The following is a 27,759-nucleotide window of genomic DNA, read 5'->3' on the forward strand; positions in this document are numbered from 1 at the left end:
CCTGGGTGCTGGGCCCTGTGCTGGCGGCACCTGAACCCCAGGGGGCGGCCGCGGCTCCATCACCCGTCTGGGCTCCAAGCTCTCGGTACCCACCTTCACTCTCTAACCACCTTCCAGCCGCACAGCTGCCAAACAACCCTGCCCGGGGGTGAGTGCTCCCAAGGGGATGGGTCAGAATGTGCGGTGAACAGGGCAGAAACCGCTGGACCAGGGAGAGGGCATCAGAGCTGATCTGCCGCTTTAACGATGAACTTTTTTTATCTGCATAAATGCCTGAAGCTGGCTACGGTTTTGAATCACCTGCCCCCGAATCCCTCATATTTTAGGTATTTAACTTGACCCTTTTCAAAGTGCATCAAAGGTGTGAGTTTGTGCAGTGGACGAAGAGAAAAAAAGAAGTAAAGGAAACATCACCGGATGGCTATCTTTTTGGAAAAAATTAAAGTTCATTTTATTTTTCATTTCTCTTTTACCGCAAAGGCCCCTTCCTGTTGCTACTTGGTGTCTGCTCTCTCCCCTCCTTGTGCTCTATTCTGGTGCTTTCTCACTCACTCAGAAGCTGGGGCTCTGGGCCACTCCAACCACATCCTGCAGAAGGGGGCTCACCTGCCAGAGGCAGTCTGCACGGAGAGGAGACTCCCAGACGCCTTGCAGACTCAAATCCAAATTGCTAGTTGATGTCACAACTCCAAACATTGTGTTCTAAGTAGACAAGATCTGGAATGACCTAGCGGATGCGGGGCCATGCATGGGTGCGTGCAGACACCTGTCTCCCCTACCCCAGGCTCTCATAGGCAGGTGTCTCCAAAGGGCCCTGTCTTTCCAGCACATGCTCCAGGTTTCTGAGCAAGGTCAGGAACCCACGGGACCATGTTCGTGACGACCACTAGCCTCTTCACTTCCAACTTGGCCCCTCCTGTCGCCATGACAGCCTCTTCCAAACTCCAGTAACGCACAGTCAAACCCAGTCTCTCTGGGCATCAGGGGCTCTGGGAGCAGGTCCCAGGAGCCTCTGCGGACACTGCCCCCCACTTGGGTTCTTCCTGGAGTGCTGCACTCCACACAGACAGGCTCCCATGAGCGCTGTCCACCTGCCAGGTCACAGTACAGGCCACCTTCTCTGTTTAGTTACGGCTGAACACATCCCGCCCTGCCATTGAGGTGGGTGTGGGGTGCCTCCCAGCACGCTCTGGGTGGCAGGATCGGGTACAGTCACCCTGGGCCCGGCCACTGCAGTCCCTAGCGCAAACGCCACGTCAGGAACGCAGCCATAGAGTTGTCGGCAAACGTGGGGACCCCGCCCTCCTCTGCTCTGTCCTGAAGCTCCTGGTCACCTCTGCCCGCTCCCCTCCTTCCTTCTGGTTCCCTAAGGTGTTCCTGAGATCAGGCATTTCGGCCTCCACCACAGAGTGTAAAAGGTGCCTGTGTCCCCTTCCCCTGGGTGTAGGACAGGCCTTAGGGCTGCAGGGTTTCCAGGCCTATTCACTACTTTGTAAATTTTTATTACAAAATATTACAAACATACACAAAATGCCTGGGACGTCTCTGTACTGGTTGTCTAGACTCAACAGGCACTAGCTTTCTGCTGTGTTTTTCTGATGCCTTTTTTAAAAGCATGAACCATAGCTAACCACCCTGCCCAAGTCTCTGCCCCTCGTCCCCTTTCCAGGGGGTCTGAAGTTGTCACTTCAAGGAAAACACTGGACAGCTTTGTTGCCAGTGAGGAGATCCAAGATTTCAAGCAAGAATTAGAACTTGGCATACTTGTATGAGCCACGGAAGGTCCGGGGCTTCTCAATACTGAAGGGTTCGCTGATGAAACTGGAGTGGTTTAGCAAAAACATCTCTGATCTCCCATGAGGAGCATTTACAAGACCTGCATGGCTCATCTGTATGACCAGTACTGTCCCAGTGACCGAAGCATGTCACAAAACTGTGCAGAGAAAAATCCATTCAGAGAGCAAGACAGACCGACGGACGGATGGCAAGCAGCAAGCAGGCAGCCGCCCACATCCGATGTGCTTTGAGACCCTTCCTGTGCCTGCTGAATCGAGAAGTGCGTGCAAGGAGGGCATCTAGAAACCTCTGGAAAGGGCCGAAGGGCCTCCTCCCCTTTCACCTGAAGGCCTGTGAGGAGGGGCCTTCAACTGTACTTTAGCCAAAACGATACGTGACCACAGATGACTGCAGAGGCCTGAGGCTCTGCCTGTAATAAAACCAGACATTAAACCCATTTGCCAAAGTGTAAAACAAGGCATTCCTCCAGCTTTTTCCTGGGGCGGGGAGGAGATATCAAAATGTTGGCATATAACCGGTGCACTATTATTTTTAAATAAACACATATTTAAAACTTCTGTGATTTAAAATTTTCAATACAGTAAAAAGGGCGTCCTCGGTACTAAAGTCAGAAAGAGCGCACAGCTGAATAATGTGGATTCTGGATAGAAAGCCAGTTTCCACAACCATCTAACTTCTGCCCTACACACCTGTCACCATCCACATGACTGAGGAGGTTTGTGGTATAATGATCCGTGTTTCTCTGAGAGGGGAAACCCTTCAGGACCCAAACAAGGAGTCACTGCTGTGACGTCCACACCCACGAGCTCGGGATCCGGGCCCAAGCTCACCCCCACCTGCTGCCGGGCCTCACAGTCGGCTGGCTGAACCTCTGGAGCCGAGGTAAGCTCTCTCAAGTCAGCGTCCAGACTCAGAACGGTCAAACTGTTGGAAGGAAATGTGCAAAAAAAGAGCACAGGAAAAAGGTTTCTGAGGATAACAGAGTCTTGACTCTTTGGAAAACCTTTTCAGAACAAAATAACACTGTAACCCGAACTGGCACCCACTCCTTCTGGTCACCACTCGGCTGCCACAAGTCTGTCTCCTGGGAACAGCTTCTTTGGGGCCGCTTCCCCCTTCCCAGCGGACTTGCGTGTCCCCAATCACACAGTGGCCGGTCCCCTGCTCTGCTGTCCAGGACACGAGCACGGAACCAGCTCAGGGGGGCTCCAAGCTTATTTCTGCGGCTCCTACTCTCCTACTGTCCCCTCACATGTGACAGGCTTTCATTTTGTTTGGATCGTACGTTAAAGGCTGTGGCTTGAAGCATTCAGTAAACAGATCGGTGGCTTCCTTTAACAGACTTTCCCGTAGTTGAAAGCCACAGGACCCACGACAAGGGAGCATGTGTCTCACACCATCTTACAGGAACTCACAGGTTGAAGGCTAAACGGAGCACGGTGGGCCGACATGCCCAGAGGCTGAGAGACCATCAAAACAGAGCTCGGCATGGGGTGCCTGGGTGGCTCAGTCGGTTGAGCGTCCGAGTTCGGCTCAGGTCATGATCTCGCGGTTTGGGAGTTTGGGCCCCGCGTTGGGCTCTGTGCTGACAGCTCGGAGCCTGGAGCTGCTTCGGATTCTGTGTCTCCCTCTCTCTCTGCCCCTCCCCTGCTCATGCTCTGTCTCAAAAATAAAGATAAAAATTAAAAAAAAAAAAAAAAAAAAAAAAGAACAGAGCTCAGCCAGTTCTGCACCTGGTAAAACGTGTCTCCTACAAAATGGGATGAAAAGACAAAGTGCACAGGCAGCCAATGAGAAAACCTGTTGTCGACCAAACCTTCCTGGAAGACGTTCCTTCCCTGGATGACTGTTCAGTTTGACTGAAAACTATCAATTCAATGGCCCCTAAGAGGGACACGCCATTTGAAGATTAAGGATATATGGACGTACGTGCCTTAATGGGCCAACGTGCCCTTGGAGGGCCCGCGGGGCTGGGTCACACTTGCCCTCAGCTTCAGTCTCCTGGGGAAATACCAGGCCCACCCAGCCTGGCTGCTGGCACCATGAGGGATCGCCATGACTCATTAGGTGTCCCATGGGGTCTCCTGACCTCGGCCTCCCCAGGCCTTTGAAAGAGGCTTCTGGGGAAACCACAAACAAGTGAAGTTGGTCTGTTTTTGAATGGCTGCTTCTTGGCTTTTTTAGTTCAGGTGGCTGGCCAAATACAGAAGGTTACAGTTAACTTTCTACTTTTCATCTAACACTTGGCAGAGCTGGCCATAATGAGAGAAATCGGATGCCTACACTGGCTTTCCCCATGCAATCTTCTCTCTCAGAACCACAAAGAGCTTGCGAATAAGGGCTGTCTGCAGGTGGGGGATGCGATGTGCCTAGACCCCTGGCCTCGAGCGGGGACAACAGGGGCACAGGCCACAAGGCCTCAGCCATGGCCAGAGACGGAAAGGGATGTGTAGGCGCAGTTCTCTAACGATGTAGGACCTCCCTGCGCACTTGGCTCAAACTGCGATGTCTGTCAGTCGTTGGCGGCTCTCATCACTGCACCACCGCACCCCAGGGTCAAATTGGGGAAGCTGGCCCCCAGTGCTGGGGCCCTTCCTGAAGCTCTACCGAGAGCCCCTGGACAACTGGGGGACGGAAGCCGACGAGGAAGAGGCACATGTCAGCTTTCACTAGAGTAACAGAGGCTGCTGGTGTGGATGGGCTTCAGGCCCCAGGATGGTCCACTTGGCATCAAACGAGAAGGGATTAGAAACACCAGGGTCCCTGGCCTCCAGGAGGGGAACAAGCCAGGGTCCCCTCTCCCCACACGGAGCTGCAGCTCTCCAAGCATAGGGGTTTTTTTGCATTTTTAAAAAAACTTTTTATTAAAAAAAACTTTTTTAATGTTTATTTATTTTTGACAGAGACAGAGCATGAGCAGGGGAGAGGCAGAGAGAGAGGGAGACACGGAATCGGAAGCAGGCTCCAGGCTCTGAGCTGTCAACACAGAGCTTGATGCGGGGCTCGAACTTACAGACTGTGAGATGGCGACCTGAGCTGAAGTCGGACGCTCCATCCACAGCCACCCAGGAGCCCCAGGGATTTTTTTTTCCTTTTTGTGACAGTCAGAAGATGCTGCCGCTACCAACTTATTTTTCATTCTAAGTTGTGGCAACGCCTGAAACAGCTCGAAATTTTAAACACAAAGTTCAAAGGATGGGAAAAAAGTGAACATGTCCAATCCTCTGGGTGCTGAACTCATTAAATCCAACTGGTCAGTACTTTAGAAATAAAAACCCACTTTACCTGAGATACCAAAGTGGTCACTGGCCATCGTTATTTCTTTCCCTTTATCTTCAACTGCACGACACACAAGTCATTCTTGTGGCAAAAATTCACGGATATGGCAGACGTCCCTCTTGAAACCTAGTCCCGTGTGCAGGCGAGCGCACCAGACGCCACTGTGGGCTCAGCCACACCAGGCACCCCTGCCAGTTCAACGAAGGGGCGCACTCACAGGGTTCCCATCACGGGCACCCTCAGTCCCCTGCCTCTGCCTTCCGCTGGTGTCCATGCCTCCCGTGGACACTAGCACGGCAGCTCCAGAGGTGAGGGCTCTGGCCAGCCCCCCCGGGGAGCGGCTGGGGGACTGTGGTAACAACGCGGCTTGACTCAGAATCTAGTTTCAGTTTATTTATATGACGTGTTGGAATGAAAGCTGCATTAAGAAAGAGCTCTGAGCATTAAGGACCCTAATGCACGTTTGCACATATTTAAACAACATGAGAATAACAATTAATACATTGACTCAGGAATCACCACTTTCTTTTTCCTCTCACGGGTGTACAGACTTACATTTGAGAAGGGGGCGGTACAGAGCCCATAGGAGACCTGGCCAGACTTCGGCCGGTGCCCAAGGCCTTTCCAGCTGTAGAACTTCGACAACAGGGCCCAATGAGAACCAGGACAAAGAAGTGGGTCTTCACTTGCTGTAACAGCAGACTAACCACTGGTAACTGGTAGAGCGAAATGCGTATTACAGATCGGTGTCACAACACAAAGGAGAGCGGATGAGGCCAACCAACCACACCATCCCTACCGCCGCTGAACCAAGCATGTGAGACGGGGCCCCACGTCCCAGTCCCGCGGGAGCCGCTGGGCTCCCTGTGCTGCCTGTTCTCAGATGTGTCCTTCACACGAGGGTGGTCCGGCCATATTCCCTGGAACACAATGGTAGCCACAAAACAGTCTTTCCCACTCACCAACTGAGCACTCTTGAAGTGACCACAGAGACCTCAGCTGTGCCGTGAGGACCACAGTGAACTTTCACAAGGGCCTGCACATCCCAGGCCCGGGCCAACCACTCAGGAAGAAACTTGCTGGAAGTTGCACGTGTAACTCAAGCACAAGGGACTCAAGGGCGGCTGCCCGAAGCTACGCGGTCCTTTCCAGGTTGGCTTCCCTGTCTCGGGAGACGCTGTGGCCCATGCTGTGCAGATTCACGCAGAGCAGGGCCTCGATGACACAGGCGTTCATCGTTTCTCCGTTCTCCCCACGAAGGTCGTACATTTACAAGCTGTCAGAGACTACAGGGAATCTCCGCACTTGGGGTGGAGCCACAGCAAAGCTTCTGGGAGGCAGCAGGCAGTTCTTCACACGCCCTCAGCTCCGCCTGGCTGCCTGGTGCCACGTAAACGGCACAGTAGAGTGGAGTTAAAAACACATACCACGTTCAGGTCACCTCACTCGACATGTCTGTACTGTGTGCCTGTAATGGGTGAAATACAGCAATCTCGTTCTAGGTCTTGGCTGTAGGTAAGCAAGATGTACTGTACTGGCTTTATGCTCAATGTCTACGTTTACAATGATTCCTTCTTCACCCGCGAGCGGGTCTGTCCTCTTCCAGCTGGTGGGCGTCAGTTGGACCACCTGCAACACAAGTGACTGCATGAGCCTCCCTGATGAGTGCGTCCTGCAAGCTGGCCGCAGGGAGGAGGTGCCCAGGGCCCACAGCTGGCAGGCCTGGCTGGAGCCAGCGGGTGTGAGTGTCTGCGCGTGTGCACGGCATATCCACTGGGGTGTGTGTCCGCACGTGTGTGGGGCATATGCACCAGGGTATGCGTGTCTGCACATGTGTGTGGTGTATCCACCGGAGTGTGCATGTCTGCGTGTGTGCACAACATATGCACCGGGGTGTGTGTGTCTGCGCGTGTGCACGGCATATCCACTGGGGTGTGTCTGCGTGTGTGTGGGGAGTATGCACCGGGGTGTGCGCGGCACATGCACTGGGGTTGCGTGTCTGCACGTATGCACGGGATATCCACTGGGGTGCGCATGTCCACACGTGTGTGTGGCATATCCACCGGGGTGTGCGTGTCTGTGCGTGTGTGTGGTGTATCCCTGGGTCTGGGAGAGGAGACAATGTTTCACGTAAGCATGTCCTGCCCGATTCCAGAATGAGTTGAGGGCACACCCTTACTGGAGAATGGTGGCCATCACTGTTGACTTCCTAATTGTTAATACCAAAGGTCACCGTTTCAACCAGATACTTAGTCCTGATGTCACCTATTAAGTGCTTACTGAGTGCTGACCCATGTGGCCCTCAGTGCTGGCACCCTCCGTATTCTGGAGATCATTCCTACCTCTACAACACTGGAAACTGCCCACCACTCTTCTGAAATGCCGTCCCCCCCAGGTCCCAGGGCACCGTGTTACTTGGTCTTTCCAGACCCCTAGAGAGGCACTTGCATAGGCCTCCCTCACTTTCCCACAGGTCTGCAGGTGCTGGTGCCCAGGACTTGGGAGACAAATGTAACGCCTAGGTCTCTATGATGTGCTGAGTGATGCTGGCCCTGCCAGATCCCTCTCCGGTCACCCCCCGGACGCCTCCTCTGACAGGAGCTCACTGCTATGGATGCAACAGAGGACATGCTCACTGTGGGTTTGCACATTGCAAGATGCATGTGAGCATATGCACCCTCCCACTGAATCCTGGGGGCGGGGGTGACATCGCCCTCAACAGGAAGCGAGGAGTGGAGAGGCCAGGTGTGCCGTCCAAGGCCATACACACAGCAGGCCACAGAGCAGAAGCTGAACCGGTCTTCTCTGCTCCAAAGTCAACCACAGCCAGCAGGGGCACCTCAATCACAATGGACCCAAAAGTTAAAACTTGTCTACACTCACTCTCCTTCCCTTGTATTTCCTACCCAAGTTAATAGCACTGAAATCTGAACTCAATGCAAGTCAGGGACCTGAGGATCATTCTAGGGCCCTTCTCTACTGTTTCCCCTCACCCCAGTTACAAATGGTCCCCCAGGACTTCCTCAGATTTTTGTAATTACGTCATTCCCTTGGTGTCTCCAGGAAGAGCAGGAAGGCTCTTCCTATGACCCGAGGTAAGAGTCAAGGATTTCAGCATCAGGACCTCCCCAAGGATCCCATGGCTGAAAGCCTCACCTGGGGTACTGGCTTCCCATCACTTTTTCAATGCCTGACTCTGCAACACAATCTGCCCTGAAGAATTGCCAGCCATGTGAGAACAAAAATCTAAAGTAGGAGCGCCTGGGTGGCTCAGTCGGTTGGGCGTCCAGCTTCGGCTCAGGTCACGATATCCTGGTCCATTGGTTCCAGCCCCATATCGGGCCCTGTGCTGACAGCTCAGAGCCTGGAGCCTGGAGCCTGCTTCAGATTCTCTGTCTCCCTTTCTCTTGCCCCTCCCCAGCTTGCACTCTGTCTCTGTCTCTCTCAAAAATAAATAAACATTAAAAAAATTTTTTTTAATCTAAAATAAAAACAAAGACCAAAAGAAACATATAGAAAGAGAAACAGAAGAAGATTCTATGAAGGAAGAAGGAAAAAACAAAATAAAACAAAACTATCGGTGTAATTTACTCAGATGCAAAAGAAATGTTGCAGCCACGAAACAGAAGAGTATGCTATGAAAAAGAGACATTCCGAGCTCTCAGAATTTACAAACAGCACAATTAAAGATCAGAAAGAATGGGAGACAAATGTAATGTAATCTCCCACAAAGCAGAGCAAAAGACAAAGATACGAGGAGAGAAAATACAGGACAGTTACGGGGCTGGAATATAGTGTCTAACCTCTGAGACAAGTAACAGAGAGCAGAGAGAATGGAAGGAAGTACATCACAAGAGAAATCATTGGAAGAAGGTTCCAGATCTGAAAGACGCTGACCAGCTTCTCACTGCCATCTGCGAGGCGGCTGGCCGGGTGTGTTGGACACAGGAAGGCCTCTGGCTTGGGCTGCCTTCCGTGGCATTCCCCATCGCACTCCACGCGGGGGCTCTCCTGGAGTCCAGGTGTCCAGAGGCTGGGCCGTGGGGACAGGAGCCAAGCCTGAGGCTGCTCCTAGGACTTGCCCCACCGACTTCTCGGGGGTGCAGCCTGTCCGCAGAGCTGCCAAGTAAGGAGCCATTTCTCTGCCGATGGACACTGGGGTTGTTCCCATCTGTTGACTGATGTGGATAATGATGTTATGAACATCATGGCTGCACCATTTCACATTCCCTCCGGCAGTGCATGGGGGTCAGGTTTCTCCACATGCTTGTCAATACTTAGTATTTTCTGTTTAGTAGTAGTAGTATCATCCTAGTAGGTGTGAAGCGGTACCTTGCAGTTTTGACCTGTATTTCCTATGACAAATGATGCAGAGCATCCTTTGATAAGCTTCCTGGCCATTTACACATCTTCTTCACAGAAAAGTCTATTCACACCTGGGTGGCTCAGTTGGTTAAGCATGTAACTTCAGCTCAGGTCACGGTGTCACGGTTTGGGGGTTCAAGCCCCACAGTGGCTTGCTGCTGTCAGTACACAGCCTGCTTGGGATCCTCTGTCCCTTGCTCTCTGCCGTTCCCCTGCTCACGTGCGCTCTCTCTCAAAAAATAAATTTTCTTTTTAAAAAAGAAAAATCTATTCAAGCCCTGTTACCTTTTTGTTGTCAAGTTATGGAGGTTTTATACATATACATATTTTGGATATTAATCCCTTATCAGAAACATAGCATTTTCTCTTTCAGTACATTGTCTTTCCACTTCTTTAATATTTGTTTTTGAGAGAGAGAGAGAGAGAGAGAGACAGAAAGAGGGAGACACAGAATCTGAAGCAGGTTCCAGGCTCCAAGCTGCCAGCACAGAGCCCAACGCAAGGCCTGAACCCATGAACTATGAGGTCATGACCTGAGCCGAAGTTGGTCGCTCAACCAACTGAGCCACCCGGGTGCCCCTTCACTTTTTTTTTTTTTAACTTTTATTCATTTTTTGATAGAGACCGAGTGTGAGTGGGGGAGGGGCAGAAAGAGGGGGAGACACAGAATCTGAAGCAGGCTCCAGGCTCTGAGCCTGTCAGCAGAGCCCGACATGGGGCTCGAACTCACGGACTGTGAGATCATAACCTGAGCAGAAGTTGGATGCCCGACTGAACCACCCAGGCGCCCCTCACTTTTTTAATATTATTTTTTATTGTACCGAATTTTTAAATTCTGATAAAATCTAATTTATCTATTTTTTCTTTTGTTGCCTATGCTTTTGGTGTCATACCCGTGAAGTCTTTGCCAAAGCCAATTCCATGAAAATTTTCTCAATGCTTTATTTAAAGAGTTTTAGGGGCACCTGGGTGGCTTAGTTGGTTAAACATCTGACTCTTGATTTCGGCTCAGGTCATGATCTCACGGTTTATAGGATCAGCCCCACATTGGGCTCTGCTCCTGACAGTACGGAGACTGCTTGGGGGGGTTTTCTCTCTCCCTCTCTCTGCCCCTCCCTGGTGCTCTCTCTCTCCAAATTAATAAACATTTAAAAAAATAGAGAGTTTTATATTACAGCCCTTGAGTCTAGGTCTTCGACCCAGTTTGAGTTAATTTTGGTATATGGTGTGAGGTAAGGGGTCTAATTTCACTCTTTTGCATGAGATATCCAATTTTCCCACACTATTAAATACTTTGAATGAATGAATAAATAAACTGCTTTCTTAATTTCCTTTCCTGATTACTCACTGCTGGTGTGTAGAAACAAATGGATTTTTGTCTGTTGACTTATTAAATTCTGCAGCTTTGGTGAATTTATTAGCTTTGGTAGCTTTCCTGTGGAATGTTTGGATTTTCTATACATAAGTTCATGACATGTATGGCTAGAGACAGCTTTACATCTTCCTTTTCATTTTGGATGCCTTTTATTTTTTTATTATCTAACTGCTCTAGCTAGAATGCCAGTACAAGGCTGAACAGTAGTGGTGAAAGTGGCCGCCTTGTTCCTGACCTTAAGGGGGAAGCTTCTCACCTTCCACCATTGAATATGATATTAACTATGGGTTTTTCATAAATACCTTTTATCATGTTGAGGTATTTTACCTCTATTCCTAGTCTTCTGAGAGTTTTTAATATTTATCAACTTTATTTTAATTAAAAAATTTTTAAATGTTTATTTTTGAGAAAGAGAGAGTGTGCACATGGGGGAGGGGTAGAGAGACAGGGAGAGGGGCAGAGAATCCGAAGCAGGACCTGTGCTGTCAGTGCAAAGCCTGATGTGGGGCTTGAACTCATGAACCATGAGATCATGAGCTGAACTGAAGTCAGACGCTCAACCAACTGAGCCATCCAGGCACCTATGAGAGTTTTTATTATGAAAGGATGTTGGATTTTGTCAAATGTCTTTTTTAATGCATCGAATGTGACTGCCGTCTTCATTCTAACAATGTGGTATATTACACCTATTTTATATTGAATAACCCTTTCATTCCCAGAATAAATCCCACTTGGTCACTGTGAATAATCTTTTTAATATTCTATCAGATTCAACTTATTAATATTTTGTTGAAGATTTTTGCATTTATATTCACAAACTATATTGGTTTATAATTTTCTTTTCTTGTAAAGTTCTTATCTGGCTTAGGTATCAGGGAAATTTTGGTCTCATTGAGTAAATATTTGGTCTTTAAAAAAATTTCTTTTGGACAGTTTGAGAAGGATTGGTGTCAATTCTTTTTTAAATGCTTGGCAGAACTCACAGAGAAGCAATCCGGTCCAGGACTTTTCTTTGTTGGAGATTTCTAATTACTAATTCAATCGTGTTACTTATTAAAGTCTATTGAGATTTTCTATTTTTTCTTCAGTCCGTTTAGGTGATTTATTAAGTTTTAAGGAATTTGCCCATGTCTTCTAGACTGGCATATAATTTTTCATACCATGCTCTTAAAATCATTTTTATCTTTGTCATGTCAGTTGCAGTGTCCTCACTTCCATTTCTGATTTTATTTCTATCTTCTGTTTCCATCTAAAGATTTCTCAATTTCCCTACCTTTTTAAAGAACCAATTCTAGATTTCACTGATTTTTCTCTATTGTTTTTCTATTCTGCATTTTGTATATCTCCACTCTAATCTTTATTATTTCTTTCCTTTTGGTAGCTTTGGGTTTAGTTTGCTTTTTCTTTTTATAGTTCCTCAAGATGAAATACAGTCTACTGATTTGAGATCCTTTTTTCCTTTTAAAACGTAGGTGTTCAGGGGCGCCTGGGTGGCTCGTCGGTTAAGCGTCCGACTTCGGCTCAGGTCATGATCTCACAGTCTGTGGGTTCGAGCCCCACATCGGGCTCTGTGCTGACAGCTCAGAGCCTGGAGCCTGCTTCCGATTCTGTGTCTCCCTCTCTCTCTGGCCCTCCCCTGCTCATGTTCTGTCTCTCTCTGTCGCAAAAAATAAATAAAAACATTAAAAAAAAATTTTTTTTAAATGTAGGTGTTCATAGCTACATATTTCTCTCCAAGCACTGCTCTTGGTGAACCCCATGAGTTTAGTATTTTGCGTTTTCATTTTCATTTGCGTCTAAGTATTTTCTGCTTTTCCTTGTGATTTCTTCTATGACCCATTGGTTGTTTAGTAGTATGCTGTTTAATTTTCAATTTTATGAATTTTCCAGTTTTCCTTCTGTTGTTGATTTCTAACTTCCTCTCACTGTGTATCAAAGAGACTTGCTTTGTGGCTAATACAAGGCCTTACCTGAAGAGTGTTCCAGATGTCAGTTAGGTCCAGTTGGTTTATCATGTCGTCTAATTCCTTTATTTCCTCCCTTACTTTCTGTCTGCTGTTCTATTATTAAAAGTGGAGTATTAAAGTCTCTATTATTATTGAATTATTTCTTTCAATTCTGTCAATTTTTGTTTCATACATTTCGAGTGTCTGTAATTTGGTAAGCAAACATTTGTAATTGTTTTATCTTCCTGGTGTGTTGAAACTTTTTTTGAACTATAGTTGACACACAACAACACATTAGTTTCAGGTGTACAACATAGTAATTTGACAAGTTTATATATTACACTACAAATGTTGCTTCCATCTGTCACCATATACACTATTACAATACCATTGACTATATTCCCATTACTGTGCCTTTCATCCCGTGACTTATTCATGCCATAACTGGCAGTCTGTAACGTCCACTCCCCTTCAACCACTTTGCTCATCCCCCCTATCCCTTGCCCTTCTGGCAACCACCAGTTTGTTCCATGCTTATGGGTCTGTTTCTGGTTTTTTTTGTTGTTCGTTTGTTTTTTAGATTTCACTTATGAGTGAAATCTTACGGTATTTGTCTTTTTCTGTCTGACTTAATTTCAGTTACCATAATACCCTATAGGTCCATCCATGTTGTTGCAAATGGAAAGAACTCATTTTTTATGTCTGAGTAATATTCCATTGTGTATATGTACTATATCTTCTTTATCCAATCATCTATAGAGGGACGCTTGGCTTGCTTCCATAATTTAGCTATTGTAAATACTGCAATGAACAAGGGGATGCATATATCTTTTTCAAACAGTGTTTTGTTTTCTTTGGGTAAATAGCCAGTAATTGAATTACTGGATCATATGATATTTCTAATTTTTTTGAGGAACCTCTATAGTATTTTCCACAGTGGTTGCACCAATTTACATTCCCATCAATGGTGCACAAGGGTTCCTTTGAATCCATCTTTGTCAACACATTATTTCCTTTCATTTTACCCATTCTAACAGAGGTAAGGTGGTACCTCATTATGGTTCTGACTGCATTTTCCAGATGATTAGTGATGTTGAGCATCTTTTCATGTGTCTGCTGGCCATCTGCATGTCTTTGGGAAAATGTCTGTTCAAGTCCTCTGCCCATTTCTAAATTTTATTATTTGTTTTTTTGGTGTTGAGTTATAGAAGTTCTTTATATATTTTGGATATTAACACTTTATCAGATATATCATTTGCAAATATCTTCTACTCGGTAGGTTGTCTTTTTGTCTTGTTGATGGCTTCCTTCACTGTATAAAAAACTTTTTATTTTGGTGTAGTCCCAATTGTTTATTTTTGCTTTTATTTCCCTTGCCTGAGGAGACCTATCTAGAAAAATGTTTCTACAGCTGGTGTCAAGGAGATTACTGTCTTGGTTTTCTTCTCCAAGTTTTATGGTTTCAGGTCTCACACTGGTGTCTTTAATCTATTTTCAGTTTATTTTTGTGTGTGGTGTAAGACAGCAGTCCAGTTTCATTCTCTTGCAAGTGGCTGCCCAGTTTTCCCAACACCATTTATGGAAGAGACTGTCTTATTCCCATTGTACATTTTTGCCTCTTTTGTCATAGCTTAACTGACCATGTAAGTGTGCGTTTGGGCTATTTTGATCCACTGATCCATGTCTGTTTGTCACATACACATATTTGACACATATGTGTCAGTACCATACTGTTCTGATTATAGCTTTGTAGTATATCTGGAAATCTAGGATTGTGAAACCCAACACTGTTCTTTCTCAGGATTGCTTTGGCTATCCAGGGTCTTTTGTGGTTCCATATAAATTTTAGTACTATTCATGCTAAATACGTAAAAAATGCTATTGGTATTTTGATAGGGATTGCACTGAATCTGTGGATTGCTTTGGATAGTATGGACATTTTAACAATATTAATTCTTCCAATCCCTGAGCATGATGCATTGTTCCATTTGTTTGTATCTTCTTCCAATTTCTTTCATCAATGTTTTATAGTTTTCAGAGTATAGGTCTTTCATCCCCTTCATTAAAACCATTTATTCCTAGATATTTTATTCTTTTTGGTGCAATTGTAAATGGAATTTTTTTTAATTTCTCTTTCTTCTATTTCATTATTAGTGTATAGAAATGCAACAGAATTTTGTGTATTAATTTTGTATCCTGCAACTTACTGCGTTTGTTAGTTCTAATAGTTTTTTGGTGGAGTCTTTGGGGTTCTGTGTGTATAATACGTGATTTGCAAATAATGGCAGTTTTACTTCTTCCTTATCAAAGTGGATACCTTTTATTTCTTTTTGTTGTCTGATTGCTGTGGCTAGGACTTTCAGTACTTTGTTGAATAAAAGTTGCAAGTGTGTACATCCTTGTCTTGTTCTTGATCTTAGCAGAAAAGCTCTTTCACCACTGAGTACGATGTTAGCAATGGGTTTGTCACATATGACCTTTATTATGTTGATGTTCCCTCTAAACCCACTTTGTTGAGTTTTTATCATGAACAGATGCTGAATTTTGTCAAATGCTTTTTCTGCATCTAGTGAGAAGATCATGTAATTTTTGTTTTTTATTTTGTTAATGTTGTGCATTGTGTTTACTGATTTGCAGATATTGAACCATCCTTCCATCCCCAGAATAAATCTCACTAGATTGGAGTGAATGCTCCTTTAATATATTGTTGAATTCAGTTTGCTACTATCTTGTCGAGAATTTTTGCATCTATGTTCATCAGGGATATAGAACATATGGATAGAACATCATCTATGTTCATCCAGTTCATACTGGACTATGATTTTCTCTTATTATAATATTTTTGGTTTCTATATAAGGGCAATGCTGGACTCACAGAATGTATTTGGAAGCTTTTCTCTCTCTTCTATTTTGAATAGTTTGAGAAGAATATGTATTAACTCCTCTTTAAATGACTGATAGAGGGATACCTAGGTGGCTTGGTCAGTTAAGTGTCTGACTCTTGATTTCGGCTTAGGTCATAATCTCACAGTTTGTGAGTTCAAGTCCTGTGTTGGGCTCTGAACTGACAGTGTGGAGCCTGCTTGGGATTCTCTCTCTCCTCCTCTCTCTATGCTCCTCTCCCTCACACACATACTCTCTCTCTCCCAAAATAAGTAAATATACTTTAAAAAAGTGACTGGTAGAATTCATCTGGTCCTGGACTATTGCTTAATGGAAGTTATTTGATTACCAGTTCAATCTCATTACTAGTAATTGGTCTGTTCAGATTTTCTATTTCTTCCTGATTCAGTGTGGAAGACTCTATGTTTCTGGGAATTTATCCATTTCTTCTAGGTTGTCCAATTTGTTGGGATGTGATTTTTCATAGGATTCTCTTATAATTCTTTGTGTTTCCATGGTGGTGGTTATTTTTTTTAATTTAATCTTTATTTATTTGAGAGAGAAAGACAGAGCCTGAGTGGAGAGCAGCAGACAGAGAAGGAGACAGAATCTGAAACAGGCTCCAGGCTCTGAGCTGTCAGCACAGAGCCTGATGTGGGGCTCAAACTCACAAACCATGAGATCATGACCTAAGCTGAAGTCAGATGTTTAACCCATTGAGTCACCCAGGCGTCCCCCATGGTGTCAGTTATTTATTTGTTTCTTTATTTTGAGAGAGAGAGAGAGAGACAGAGAGAGAGAGAGAGAGAGAGAGAGAGGGAGAGCGCGCGAGTGTGATCAGGGCAGGAACAGAGTGCAAGATAGAGAATCCCAAGAAAGCTCTGTGCTGTCAGCATGGAGCCCAACGCAGGGCTCGAACTCACAGACTGTGAGATCATGACTTGAGCTGAAACCGAGTTGGACACTTAATCGGCTGAGCCACCAGGTGCCCCTCCATTTTTAATTTTTGAGCAACTGCCATAATGTGTTCCGCAGTGGCTGCATCAATTTTTGACATTCCATCAATGGTGCACAAGTGTTTCTTTTTCTCCACATCCTCACCAACACTTGTCTCTTGTCTTTTTGATGATGGCCATTCTAACAGGTATGAGGTAATAGCTCACTGTGGTTTTGATTTTCATTTCCCTCATGATTAGAAATGTTGAGCATCTTTTCATGTACCTGTTGGCCACCTGTATGTCTTCTTTGGAGAAATGTCTATTCATTTCCTTTGCCCCTTTTTCAATTGGGTTATCTGGGTTTTTTTTTTTGGGGGGGGGTTGTTTTTTGTTTTGTTTTTACTATTGAATTATAATAGTTCTTTATATATTTAGATGTTAACCTCTTATCAGATATATGGTTCACAAATATTTTCTCCCATTCTATAGGTCGCCTCTTCACTTTGATCACAATGTTTCCTTTGCTGTGCAGGAGCTTTTTAGTTTGATGCAGTACCACTTGTTTATTTTTGCTTTTGTTGTCTGTGCTCTGGTGTCATATCCAAAATATTTACAAGACCAATGTCAAGGAGGTTATTCCCTATATTTTCTTCCGGGAGTTTTCCAATTTTAGATCTTATGTTTAAGTCTTTAACCCATTTTTATGTAAGTTAAGGCTCTAATTTCATTCTTACACATGTGGATATTCAGTTTTCCTAATATAAGTTATTAAAGACACTGTCCTTGGGGCGCCTGGATGGCGCAGTCGGTTAAGCGTCCGACTTCAGCCAGGTCACGATCTCGCGGTCCGTGAGTTCGAGCCCCGCGTCAGGCTCTGGGCTGATGGCTCGGAGCCTGGAGCCTGTTTCCGATTCTGTGTCTCCCTCTCTCTCTGCCCCTCCCCCGTTCATGGTCTGTCTCTCTCTGTCCCAAAAATAAATAAAAAACGTTGAAAAAAAAATTAAAAAAAAAAAAAAAAGACACTGTCCTTTTTCCATTGTGTGTTCTCAGAGCCACTTTGAAGATTAGTTGACCATACATATGAGGCTCTCTATTCTGTTCCATTGAGCTCTGAGCCTATTTTTATGTAAATACCACACTATTTTTATTAGTTTGGCTTTGTAATATAGTTTGACATCAAGAAATGTGACACCTCTAGCTTGGTTATTCTTTCTCAAGATTGCTTTAGGTATTTGGGGTATTTTGTGGTTCCATACAAATTTTAGGATTATTTGTTTTATTTTTGGGAAATTGCCACTGAAATTTTAATAGGGATTACACTGAACCTGTGGATTGTTTTGGGTAGTGTAGACATTTTAACAATATTAATTCTTCTGATCCATGAACCCAAGATATCTTTGCATTTATTTGTGTCTTCAATTTTTTTCATCAGTGTTTTGTACTTCATATTATACAGCTCTTTCACCTCCTTGGTTAAATTTATTTCTAAGTATTTCATTCTTTTTGATGCCACCGTAATTAGATTTTCTTAATTTCCCTTTTGAATAATCTATTGTTAGCATATAGAAATGTTGTATTGATCTTGTGTCCTGCAACTTTACTGGATTCATTCAAAGTTCTAACAGTTTTTGGATGAAGTCTTTAGGGTGTTCTACATATGCGATCATCAAACAGATCTTACTTCCTTTATTTCTTTTTCTTGCCTAATTGCTCTGGTTAGAATTTTTAGTGCTATGCTGCAGAGAAGTGGTGAGAGTGGACATCCTGCTCTTATTCCTGATCTTAGAGAAAGATGTCACATTGAATATGATGCTAGCTATGGGTTGGTTGGCCTTTACTAAGCTGAGGTACATTCCTTCTATACCTACTTTGTTGAGAGCTTTTACCATGAAAGGATGATACATTTTGCAAACATATGAAGAAAATATTAACACAACTGAAGGGAAAAATAGATAGCAATATAATAACAGGAGGGGACTCTAATATCCCACTTTCAACAGTGAGTATGTCACCTAAACAGCAAATCAATAAAGAAACACTGAACTTGAACGACACTTTAGACCAGATGACCCTGACAGACATCTACAAAACAGAAGAATACACACTATTCTCAAGCACACACAGAATATTCCTCAGGACAGATCATAGATTAGGCCATGAAACAAGTCTTAAAAACTTAACAAGATCGAAATTATATTAAGTATATTTTCTGATCACAATGGTGTGAAACTAGAAACCAATAAGAGGAGGAAACTGGAAAATTCACAGATCTGTGGAAATTAAACAACACATTCTTGAACAACCAACAGGTAGGTCAAGAAGAAATCAAAAGGTATCTTGAGACAAACAAAAACAGAAATCCAACATACAAAAACTAATGGGAAACAAAACTAATAGGATGCAACAAAAGCAGTTCTGAGAGGGATATTTATAGTAATAAATGCCTACTACATTAGAAAAAGAAACACCTCAATTCAACAACCTAACTTTAGACCTCAAGAAACTAGAAAAAAAAAATACTAAGCCCAAAGACAGCAGAAAGAACAAAGATTAAAAGAAAAATAATAAATGGGACAAGAAAGACAATGAAAAAGATAAATAAAACTAAATTGGTTTTTTGAAAAGATAAACAAAAGTGACAAACCTTTAGCTAGACTGACAAGAGAAAAAGATCACTCAAGGAGAAATGACAACCGATACTACAGATGTGACTACTATGAACAATTATATGCCAACAGCTAGACAACCTGGAAGAAACAAATGAATTCCTAGAAACATACAACCTATGAAGACTGAATCATGATCAGACAGATAATCTGAACAGACGAATCAATGAGAAAGGAGACTGAATCAGTAATTAAAAAGCTCCCAACAAAGGAAAGTCCAGGGCCAGGCTTTCCTGGTGAATTCTACCAAACACTGAAAGAAGAATTAACGCCAATTTTTCTCAAACTCTTCCAAAAAACTGAAAGAGAAGGAAAACTTCCAAACTCATTTTACAAAGCCATGATACCCTGATATCAAAACCAGACAAGGACACTATAAGAAAACTATAGGCCAATAGCCCTGATAAACAAGGATGCAGAAATCCTCAACAAAATACCAGCAAACCAAATTCAACAGCATATTTAAAGGATCATATACCTTGATCAGTGATATTTATCCCTTGGACGCAAGAAATGTTCAACATATGCAGAACAATCAACATGATACACCACATTGAGAAATGAAGAATAAAAAAATTATATGATCATCTCAATTGATATAGAAATAGCATTTGACAAAATGCAACATCCTTTCCTTCACCAAGATCCCAACATATTGGATGGTGAAATGCCCAAATAATGAAAGAAATGTGAAATATATTTATTGTATTATTAAAAAAACTTTTTTAACGTTTATTCATTTTTGAGAGACAGAGCACAAGTGGGGGAGGAACAGAGAGAGAGGGAGACACAGAATCGGAAGCAGGCCCTAGGCTCTGAGCCCTTAGCACAGAGCCCGATGTGGGGCTTGATCTCACTGACCGTGAGATCATGATCTGAGCTGAAGTCGGATGCCCAACCGAGCCGGCCAGGCATCCCTGAAACTATATTTACTTATGAGTGATATATTGTTTTATTTTCACTTTTAAATTGATATATGGACATTTCGTCAAAAGACTAGGCTGCAGAGGTAATTAACCTACGGAACAATAACAAGATCACAGAAACTTACTGTACTGGCTTTTCAAACCCAAGAAAGATTATACAAACTCAATGGCTTAAGCTTGCTAACTGACCTCAAATATTTTATTGTCAAGTTAGAATTCAGATATTATAAAAGGGGGAAATGATTTCCATGGAAGTCTACTCTTTTAGTCTAAGGGATGAGAATTTATCTCAAAGTTATAAAAATAGCAGCAAAGAAGTGAAACTTCTAGAAGCAGCAGTGGTCTCCAATGAGCAGAAATGAAAGAATATTAATACTTAGATAGGAAACACCAGAAGTAGAATGAAAAAAATTTATTTGTAAAGATGGGAAATTAGGTTGTACGTCCTACAAGCCTTGCATGAAAAGTAATTAGATATGGAAATGTCCTTCATAAGGAATTGCAGGAAGTGGTGAGGACGCTTCAAACATAAAAATATCTGGAGACTGTATCCCTGTTTTGGTAAATGCTAGCTGGGATTTTCAGGCAAGACAAAGCCAGGAGCTCTGCATACTTGAGCTGTTGGGGGAATTCATCCAGCGCAATATACAGACCAGACTGTGACTATGCTCAGGGCTTCTTTGGTTTTTCCAGACAGCAGCGCTGGACGTGTCCTCTGGGCAACACGCACACACATTTCTGAGAGTTTCTGGGAACCTCCAGAGCCACTGCGTGTGGTGCAGGACGGCCTTTGTCTCCTAACCTCTAATCTAGATTTCTTTCCATCGTCAATACCCCAGGGGTTGAGCTCAGTACAATTTTAGCCTTACAATTTCAATTCTTGAATTACCTGAAAATTCTCCCATGAAACTTGGATGTGTCTAGGATGGTTTTCTTTTTTTTAATTTTTTTTAACGTTTATTTATTTTTGAGACAGAGAGAGACAGAGCATGAACAGGGGAGGGGCAGAGAGAGAGGGAGACACAGAATCTGAAACAGGCTCCAGGCTCTGAGCGGTCAGCACAGAGCCCGATGCGGGGCTCGAACTCACGGACCGTGAGATCACGACCTGAGCCGAAGTCGGATGCTTAACCGACCGAACCACCCAGGCGCCCCTCTAGGATGGTTTTTTAAAAACAAAACCCCTTCAATGTTCAGACCAGAGCAACAAGTGAACCATTCATTAATGGCGTCATAAAGTAGGCTGCTGATACTCAACCACTGCCTCCTCCCACACCCCCCGAGGCCTCCTGTCTGATGGACCCAGGCCTGCCCCACACAACTGCTGTCAGAACTCTGAGCTGGGGCCCGGCAAAAGTCAAATGGAAAGGACGACACTACCGGAACAGACCCGCGGGCCACACACTGTTATGCTTCCCAGGCAGGGCTGGGCCCTCCATGCAGAGCAGGGTCTCCCGCCAGGAAGGCGAGAAGGAGGTTGTGACTTCTTTCTCTGTATTTATAATTAGAAAGCAATTCTTGGAATATTCTACAACCACAGGGCATCATGTCTCCAATCGTTACAATCTGCTGTTAAGTTAAAAAAAGCAAGACACAGTAAGATTCCAACTCATTAAAGAAAAGAAAAAACAACCATTCCCCACAGACACAGATGAAGAACTTATGGTTGTTAACAGCTGTTTGGGGCCACGGACTCAGGCACAACCTCTGAAAATAAGTCAACAGAGAGCTTTTTTGTATGATACAAGGGAGAAGTCACTGAAAAGGATGTTTTTCCTTTTCATGAAAAGCTAGGTCTAGACCTCACAGACTGTTTCTCCCCAAGGACACAACTGTTATGCTGTTCTGAGCGCCTCACTTTCAAGAAGGGCGTATCCCCAGGACTCTAAGTCCAGACTCGGGGTCTCTTTCTGTCCACACTCTTTCTAGAAGCAAACTCATCTATCTGAAAACCGTGTTCACTTAGCCCCACGTCAGAATTTAACGTCTAAATTATTTTAAAGTTTAGCAACTGATATGAAAGATTTAGGTTACAAAGGCAGATGCTTGACTTCCATCTTTCATAAGATGGATTTATCTGAGGCCGTAAGAGGTGCACTTACCCGGAAGAGGAGTATCTTCTCCAATGGTCAGGCTCATACTGTCTATTTCCTGCACCAAACAGACATGCAAACCAAAACGAAGTTAATTACGTTTCTCTAAATTCAAACCGCGAAAACCGCACATTTCTAAGTATGCATAAAAACATGCTGAGTTGTACTTGGAGGACATAACTTATTACTCTCTTCTCTGATGTTGCCACTGTGATTAAAAGTTTGTTGCACACACTTTCCATTAGAGTAGGAAGCAATTAATTAAGAGGCGGTTCTGCTGTTAGACGGAGCAGTGTCCAACCACCTGCGCTGAATCTAGACGGTCTCTGCTGCCAATGATATTGGGAAAGGAACTTCGTAAGCAGATGGCTCACGGAGGACACTTTGCCAAGGACGGAAAAAGCAACGTGTGGCCCTACAGCTGAGTGCGGAGGTTCCCTTCCCAGTGCAGCCGGCCACTTTTTGTCCCCCGCTATACAGGGAGTGGCAGGCGAGAACCAGAAGACAGCCAGCCTGCCATCGAAAAAGGTGGTTGTTCTCACATTCAGAAAATGACACTTTTCCTACAAAGCTTTCCATGCTTCTGCTTGACTGATGACGCCCATGCCTCTCCCACTGAGGGCGGCCTTTGTCCCTCCCACGAGTGTGAGGCTGGCAGGGGCTCTGGCAGAGGGCTGGGTGGCAGGAGAAGGTCACAGCAAGGCCAGAATGAGGTTTCCAGGCCCCACCTTGTTATCACAGATGACCAGAGGTGGTTTTACAACAGTCCAGGCCTCCTACAGAATTACCACCTTACCACCGATAAGTGAGAAGCTCAAGAAATCACAGGCAAATGTGCTTTGCTACTGACTGTGGAATTTAACACATTTCTCACCAACAGAAAGGAAGATGTTCAAATGTTCTCACTTTAGCGGCTTTGATGTTCCCCACTGCACTTCACAGGTCTGGAAGCAAATGCTTCACAGGGAGGCCGGTGCCGCTGAAGGGCCCTGCAGCTCTGTGTCTGAGTCTCCCTGCCCGGCAGAGTGGGCAGGCTCCCCGCTCCTCCATCGGGCCAGGCAGGCACCGGCCTCGGAAACTTCCCAACTGTCTCAGTAACTCAATATGTTCATTCCGAGGCGTTTTTAGTTTTTCACTAAAACAAAGAATTTTTCCCATTAACTCTGTCCAGGCAGTACTGACAACTTTCTACTTAGACTACTTAGATACCTCTAAAAAACGCTAAAATAGGAGTTCAAGGGTAGATAAAACCCAGCAAAATGTGTGGGGGCCAAGTAAAGACGATGTAATTCTTTTACAGCAACTAAAGCTGAACAAGGGGATGACGTGACCTCAAACAATGCTCCGGTCCGAACAAATAAAAGGCGTGACATACGCGTGTGAACGTGTATTTTATGTAGACACATCTGAAATTAGAAAACCTACTGGTACCACCAACAAAATTTTTGTGAACATTTTTCCACGTGAGGCAAAATGCAAATGAAACGGTGTCCGTGCTTAACCACTGTCCTGCAGGAGCCTTTCAATTCCTCACGCCCCCACGCCCAAATTCTTTTTGCTTTTAATTTGAGTGCAGCTGACACACGATGTCTCGCTTGGCAAATCTGCACGTGCTGCTGCGTCCACGGCCAGGGACTGTGCTCTGGAGGCCCGCATCCCCGTCCCCAAATCCTGACATCTGACCCTAACGCAAGCCACCTCGTTTGCCTTTGACCGAGGTCTCCCGGGCACGTTTTTCAGCCCCAATCCCTCAGGCACCGCCACTCCCGGACTCTTATGTTACCACCGCGGTCGCGTCCCCTGAGGAGGGACTGGGTTCAAACCAGGGCGCTTCTGAAGCAGCTGCAGGCTTGGGCCGTTGAGGCCATCAGGGTTTCCTTGATTCTCCGTGGTCTAGCACGCAGCCTGACAAACATCCCCGAGAGTTCCCAATGTTCCCGGAAATCCAGGCTGGTCCCGTGGGTGGGGGAATCACACCCGAAGCGAGAAGCCCTTTCTGCGTGGCCTTCACGGCAGGCAGACCTAGAGGCCCTGCGACCTGCTAGGGCCAAGTCCACGGGCGAGTGCTGAGTCCAGGATCTGAGGCTGCGCTTGCCCGTGAGAACCCACTGCAGCAGGCCTCCTCGGGGAACGAAGAGATGAATTACTGAGAAATCCTGCAGAGCTTTCTCTTTTTCCGAAAAGCTCGAATTCAAGGGCACCAGGCTTGGGGCAAGGTGAGGCACGTCCTCGATGGCACGTCCGAGAGTGGCGCCACCATCGTCACTCGAGTGTCGCTACTCCCCGGCAGAACCGCAGGGCTCAGGGCCAGGAGGACGCCAAGGCTGCCAGGCCGTGACTGAGGGCATGTAGCACGTGAGCGGGCGGCCTGGAAGCGGAAATGCGTCCGTGGTGGTCGTCTGTCCCAGCCCAGGTGACTGTGCTCACCTCCCCGCAGAACTCGTCACCTCCTCCCCTCTACCGTGCCCGGGCTTCCCTTGCAGCCCTCCTCTCCCTGACTTCGTACTATCTCATCTTTCCTGACTTGCGACACCAGCAGGAAGAAAAGGAGACAAGCCTAAGCCAAAGGGGATTAAGAGGAAGGTTTCCATTTCCCATACCAGGCCATACGTGGGGAGCAGTGATGTCGGGGAGAGGGGCTGCCGGGGAGCCTCTGTCATCTGCTCAGAGGAACGCGGGGAGGACCACGTACACCCCGTCACGCCGGGCTGCCTAGAAGGCGTGCAGCACGCCTGCCCTCATTCTGCTTGCCTGAGCTCGGTGGGTGCGCTCTGATCCTCACCTGGAGGGGCCAGGGCCTTGCGAGCTTGACAGCACCGTAGCTTTAAGGGTGACAGGGACCCAGGGTCCTGCTACTTAAACATACGTGGGATGGGATACGCAGACGGACAGGGCTGGACCCGCTCTCCGCTCCAAGCCCATCACACATGTATTTCAAACACAGTATGGGGGCCTACAGGTCACGCGCTGCTAGGATTACAGAAGAGGTTCGTCACCAGCTTTGTACTGATGGTCCACAGGCTCTGAGATCTGTGGGTGGTGGTCTGGTGACTAAGGGAACATCTCTCCAGAATGGACACATGGAGCCTCTCATCTGAAGTGAACTTGCAGGGCTCTGACCAGTGTCGTGAGGCTCTGAAAGGTCAGCTCCTCTGCTGCCTGCCTCCTGCTCCCCTTCCAGCCACACAGGGTCCCGAGGGCCCCGCCTTCTGCGCACACCCCTCCCGTAGGCGTCTGGTGGCTGCTCCCTCTCACGGGGTCTCTGCTTAAACACCACCTCTCAGAGGGGTTTCCTCGGACCCCAGTGAAGACGGGGGAGATGCACACTCCATGTGCATTTGTCCGGCTCTGCCTGGCTGCTGGAAGACGTGTCGTTCTTAACGAGTTAGGAGCCCCAAGCAGAGGCAGACAGCCCGACGGGGCAAGGCCACACACTGTGGAGCCTCCAGGCTGGGGGGGCCACCTGCTGCATGTATGCACCCTTAGGGCAGCTCAGCTCGACAGGCTGAGTAAGCGCTGACGTCGTGCACACACAACGGGTCCAACCAGAGGGCACCTGGAGTGCCACCTTCGCAGACGCGAGCCCACAGCTCCGGGTGTCAGAGTCTGACTTTAGGTAAGTTTACAAACCCTCCTTCGTCTTCTGGGTTCTCTCTTTGTGGTTCAGCTCAATCAACTGCACTACCTTCTAAATTAAAAGCGATCTCAAATATACTTGAAACAACGGAAAGAAGGAATTTGCCTTAATCCCAGTCATGCTGCACCGGCACCAACCCTCAGGTGGTTTAGGTGGAGGCACCGTGTGCCTACGCTGGACGAGGCGGGGGCAGGGCGGGACACTGCTACACGCATTTGGCCGACCGTCCAGAAGCTGCAGGCGACGGTGGGCAGCAGGACTGGCCAGGTGGACTCTGCAGGCTCGCCAGCTAAAAGGGCCACGTGAAACAGCTACGAATCTGACAGAGCTGCCCTCTGTCCCCAGGGGTGGGCATTTCAAACCCAGTCGCCATGAACTCCGGTCAGCGCTGAACTGTACAGCAGACCCTTGATGTTTCTGCCAGAACGAGAGGCTCGCATTCCCCTCAGCAACATCCCAAGTGAGCAGACACCGTGGACGCCCACATAGACAAACCGAGAAAGGCGGCTTTGCTTAATGACACGGACTGGCTGTGCTCTAGGGGGACAATGTGAGTAATCTGTGAAATCTCTACACATTTTTGAGTTTGCAAAAAACTAAATTAAATTAAAGGCATGTTTGTATTTGCAAGGATAAAATTGTAAACCTTAGCTAATATAAGAGTCTGTACAGTGAGGTTTTCAAAACTGTAAGGAATTTTGAGTTTAAATACTGATGAGGTTTTCTTTGTATTTAAAACGTAAACTACTACATATTAAATTCAGTTTTACGCACAAAATCAGACATCTGTATTACACACCCAAGAAGTAAAGGATTCATTTTATTTCCTAGATCACCCAAAAGGCTCTTCTGTATACAAGCCAGATCACAGAAAATATCAAAATGCTGCTACTGGTAAAATGCTACTTTCTGTGCTATTTTTTCATCAGAAGGATCCCTGTGCATGAAACCTTTATAAGAACCTTTCTTTGACTAACTTATAAAAAAATTGGGTCTCAAACAGATGAACGAATTCACAGAGAAGAAACAAAGTGGCAAGGAGCAGAGACCGACTAGTGCCGAGCTTGGAAACTACTGGTCTCTACTTCACTCAGCAATGAAATCAGACATCATCAGTATAATGACCTGTTTACCTGGAAACACCAACCGACGCCCAAACAGACGTCGGGTGGCCAGCCTTCAGCAGAAGCACGATGCTGAAACAGCACCATCGCGAGCAGCCCACGGCCGCCGGCCTCTTACCTGGACCCTGATCCCTCCAGTGCTGTCCTTGGCCTGCCCGGCTGTACCCGGAGCTCGTCCTGTGGGAGCCGGATCCCTGCCTCCCCCACCTGCCTGTAGGGACACGTGATCAGCACGTTAGGAGGCCACCACATGCCTAACCCCAAATGACACATTTTGTCTACGAGGGCAGCAGGGTGGCACCAGGTCTGTAGTTCCCGAACTTCTGGTACCCTTAAATCACAGGGAGAGCCCGTGAGAAATGCAGACTGAGGGGCCACAGCTGGGCCGAGGGGGGTGGGAGTTGGACGTCCACATTTAAACACGTTCCCCGGGAGACCCCGTGCAGGGGACAGACGAGCAGACCGGCGGGTGCCGAGGCAGAGCAGGGACGCTTTGTCAGGGCTCCAACCAAGCAGGGCCCCTGCCTCCCAGGCCTGGGGGCTGAGCTCTGCAGGCTGCCAGCACAGCTTCTGGACCCCCAGCACTTGGGTTCTGGGTAAGCAGGGGGCCCGGGACCCCGAGAACCAGACCAAGGTGTGCGTGCCCCTCCCAGTCCTCCACACACTCAACTGCCCTGGAGTTTCCTCTCATAAATTCCTAAGCTCTGACACCTTCTTCGTGAGAAAGTCT

The 27,759-nt window shown here is 46.1% G+C and overlaps 1 protein-coding gene across 15 annotated transcripts in view; it reads right to left on the reverse strand.

Moving 5' to 3' along the window:
• Nucleotides 1–5,448: 5,448 nt before the first annotated feature.
• Nucleotides 5,449–27,759, reverse strand: part of FAM120B (family with sequence similarity 120B) — a 94,947-nt gene continuing 72,636 nt past the window's right edge. For 5 of the 15 annotated variants that reach the window (XM_053904244.1, XM_053904246.1, XM_053904241.1 and 2 more), the window contains 3 exons: nucleotides 27,148–27,240; nucleotides 22,278–22,326; nucleotides 8,641–9,254 (listed from right to left, as the gene is read on the reverse strand). In XM_053904244.1, coding sequence (XP_053760219.1) covers nucleotides 8,981–9,254; nucleotides 22,278–22,326; nucleotides 27,148–27,240 — 416 coding nt within the window. In that variant the 3' untranslated portion in view covers nucleotides 8,641–8,980. Of the gene's footprint in view, nucleotides 6,706–8,640; nucleotides 9,255–21,454; nucleotides 21,745–22,277; nucleotides 22,327–27,147; nucleotides 27,241–27,759 lie in introns of those variants that run through there. The other 10 variants (XR_008422801.1, XM_053904242.1, XM_053904247.1 and 7 more) reach the window with 10 other exon arrangements.

This window comes from Panthera pardus, unplaced genomic scaffold (genome assembly GCF_024362965.1).
Source record: "Panthera pardus isolate Hobbes unplaced genomic scaffold, ASM2436296v1 HiC_scaffold_17, whole genome shotgun sequence".
NCBI classification, from domain to species: Eukaryota; Metazoa; Chordata; class Mammalia; order Carnivora; family Felidae; genus Panthera; species Panthera pardus.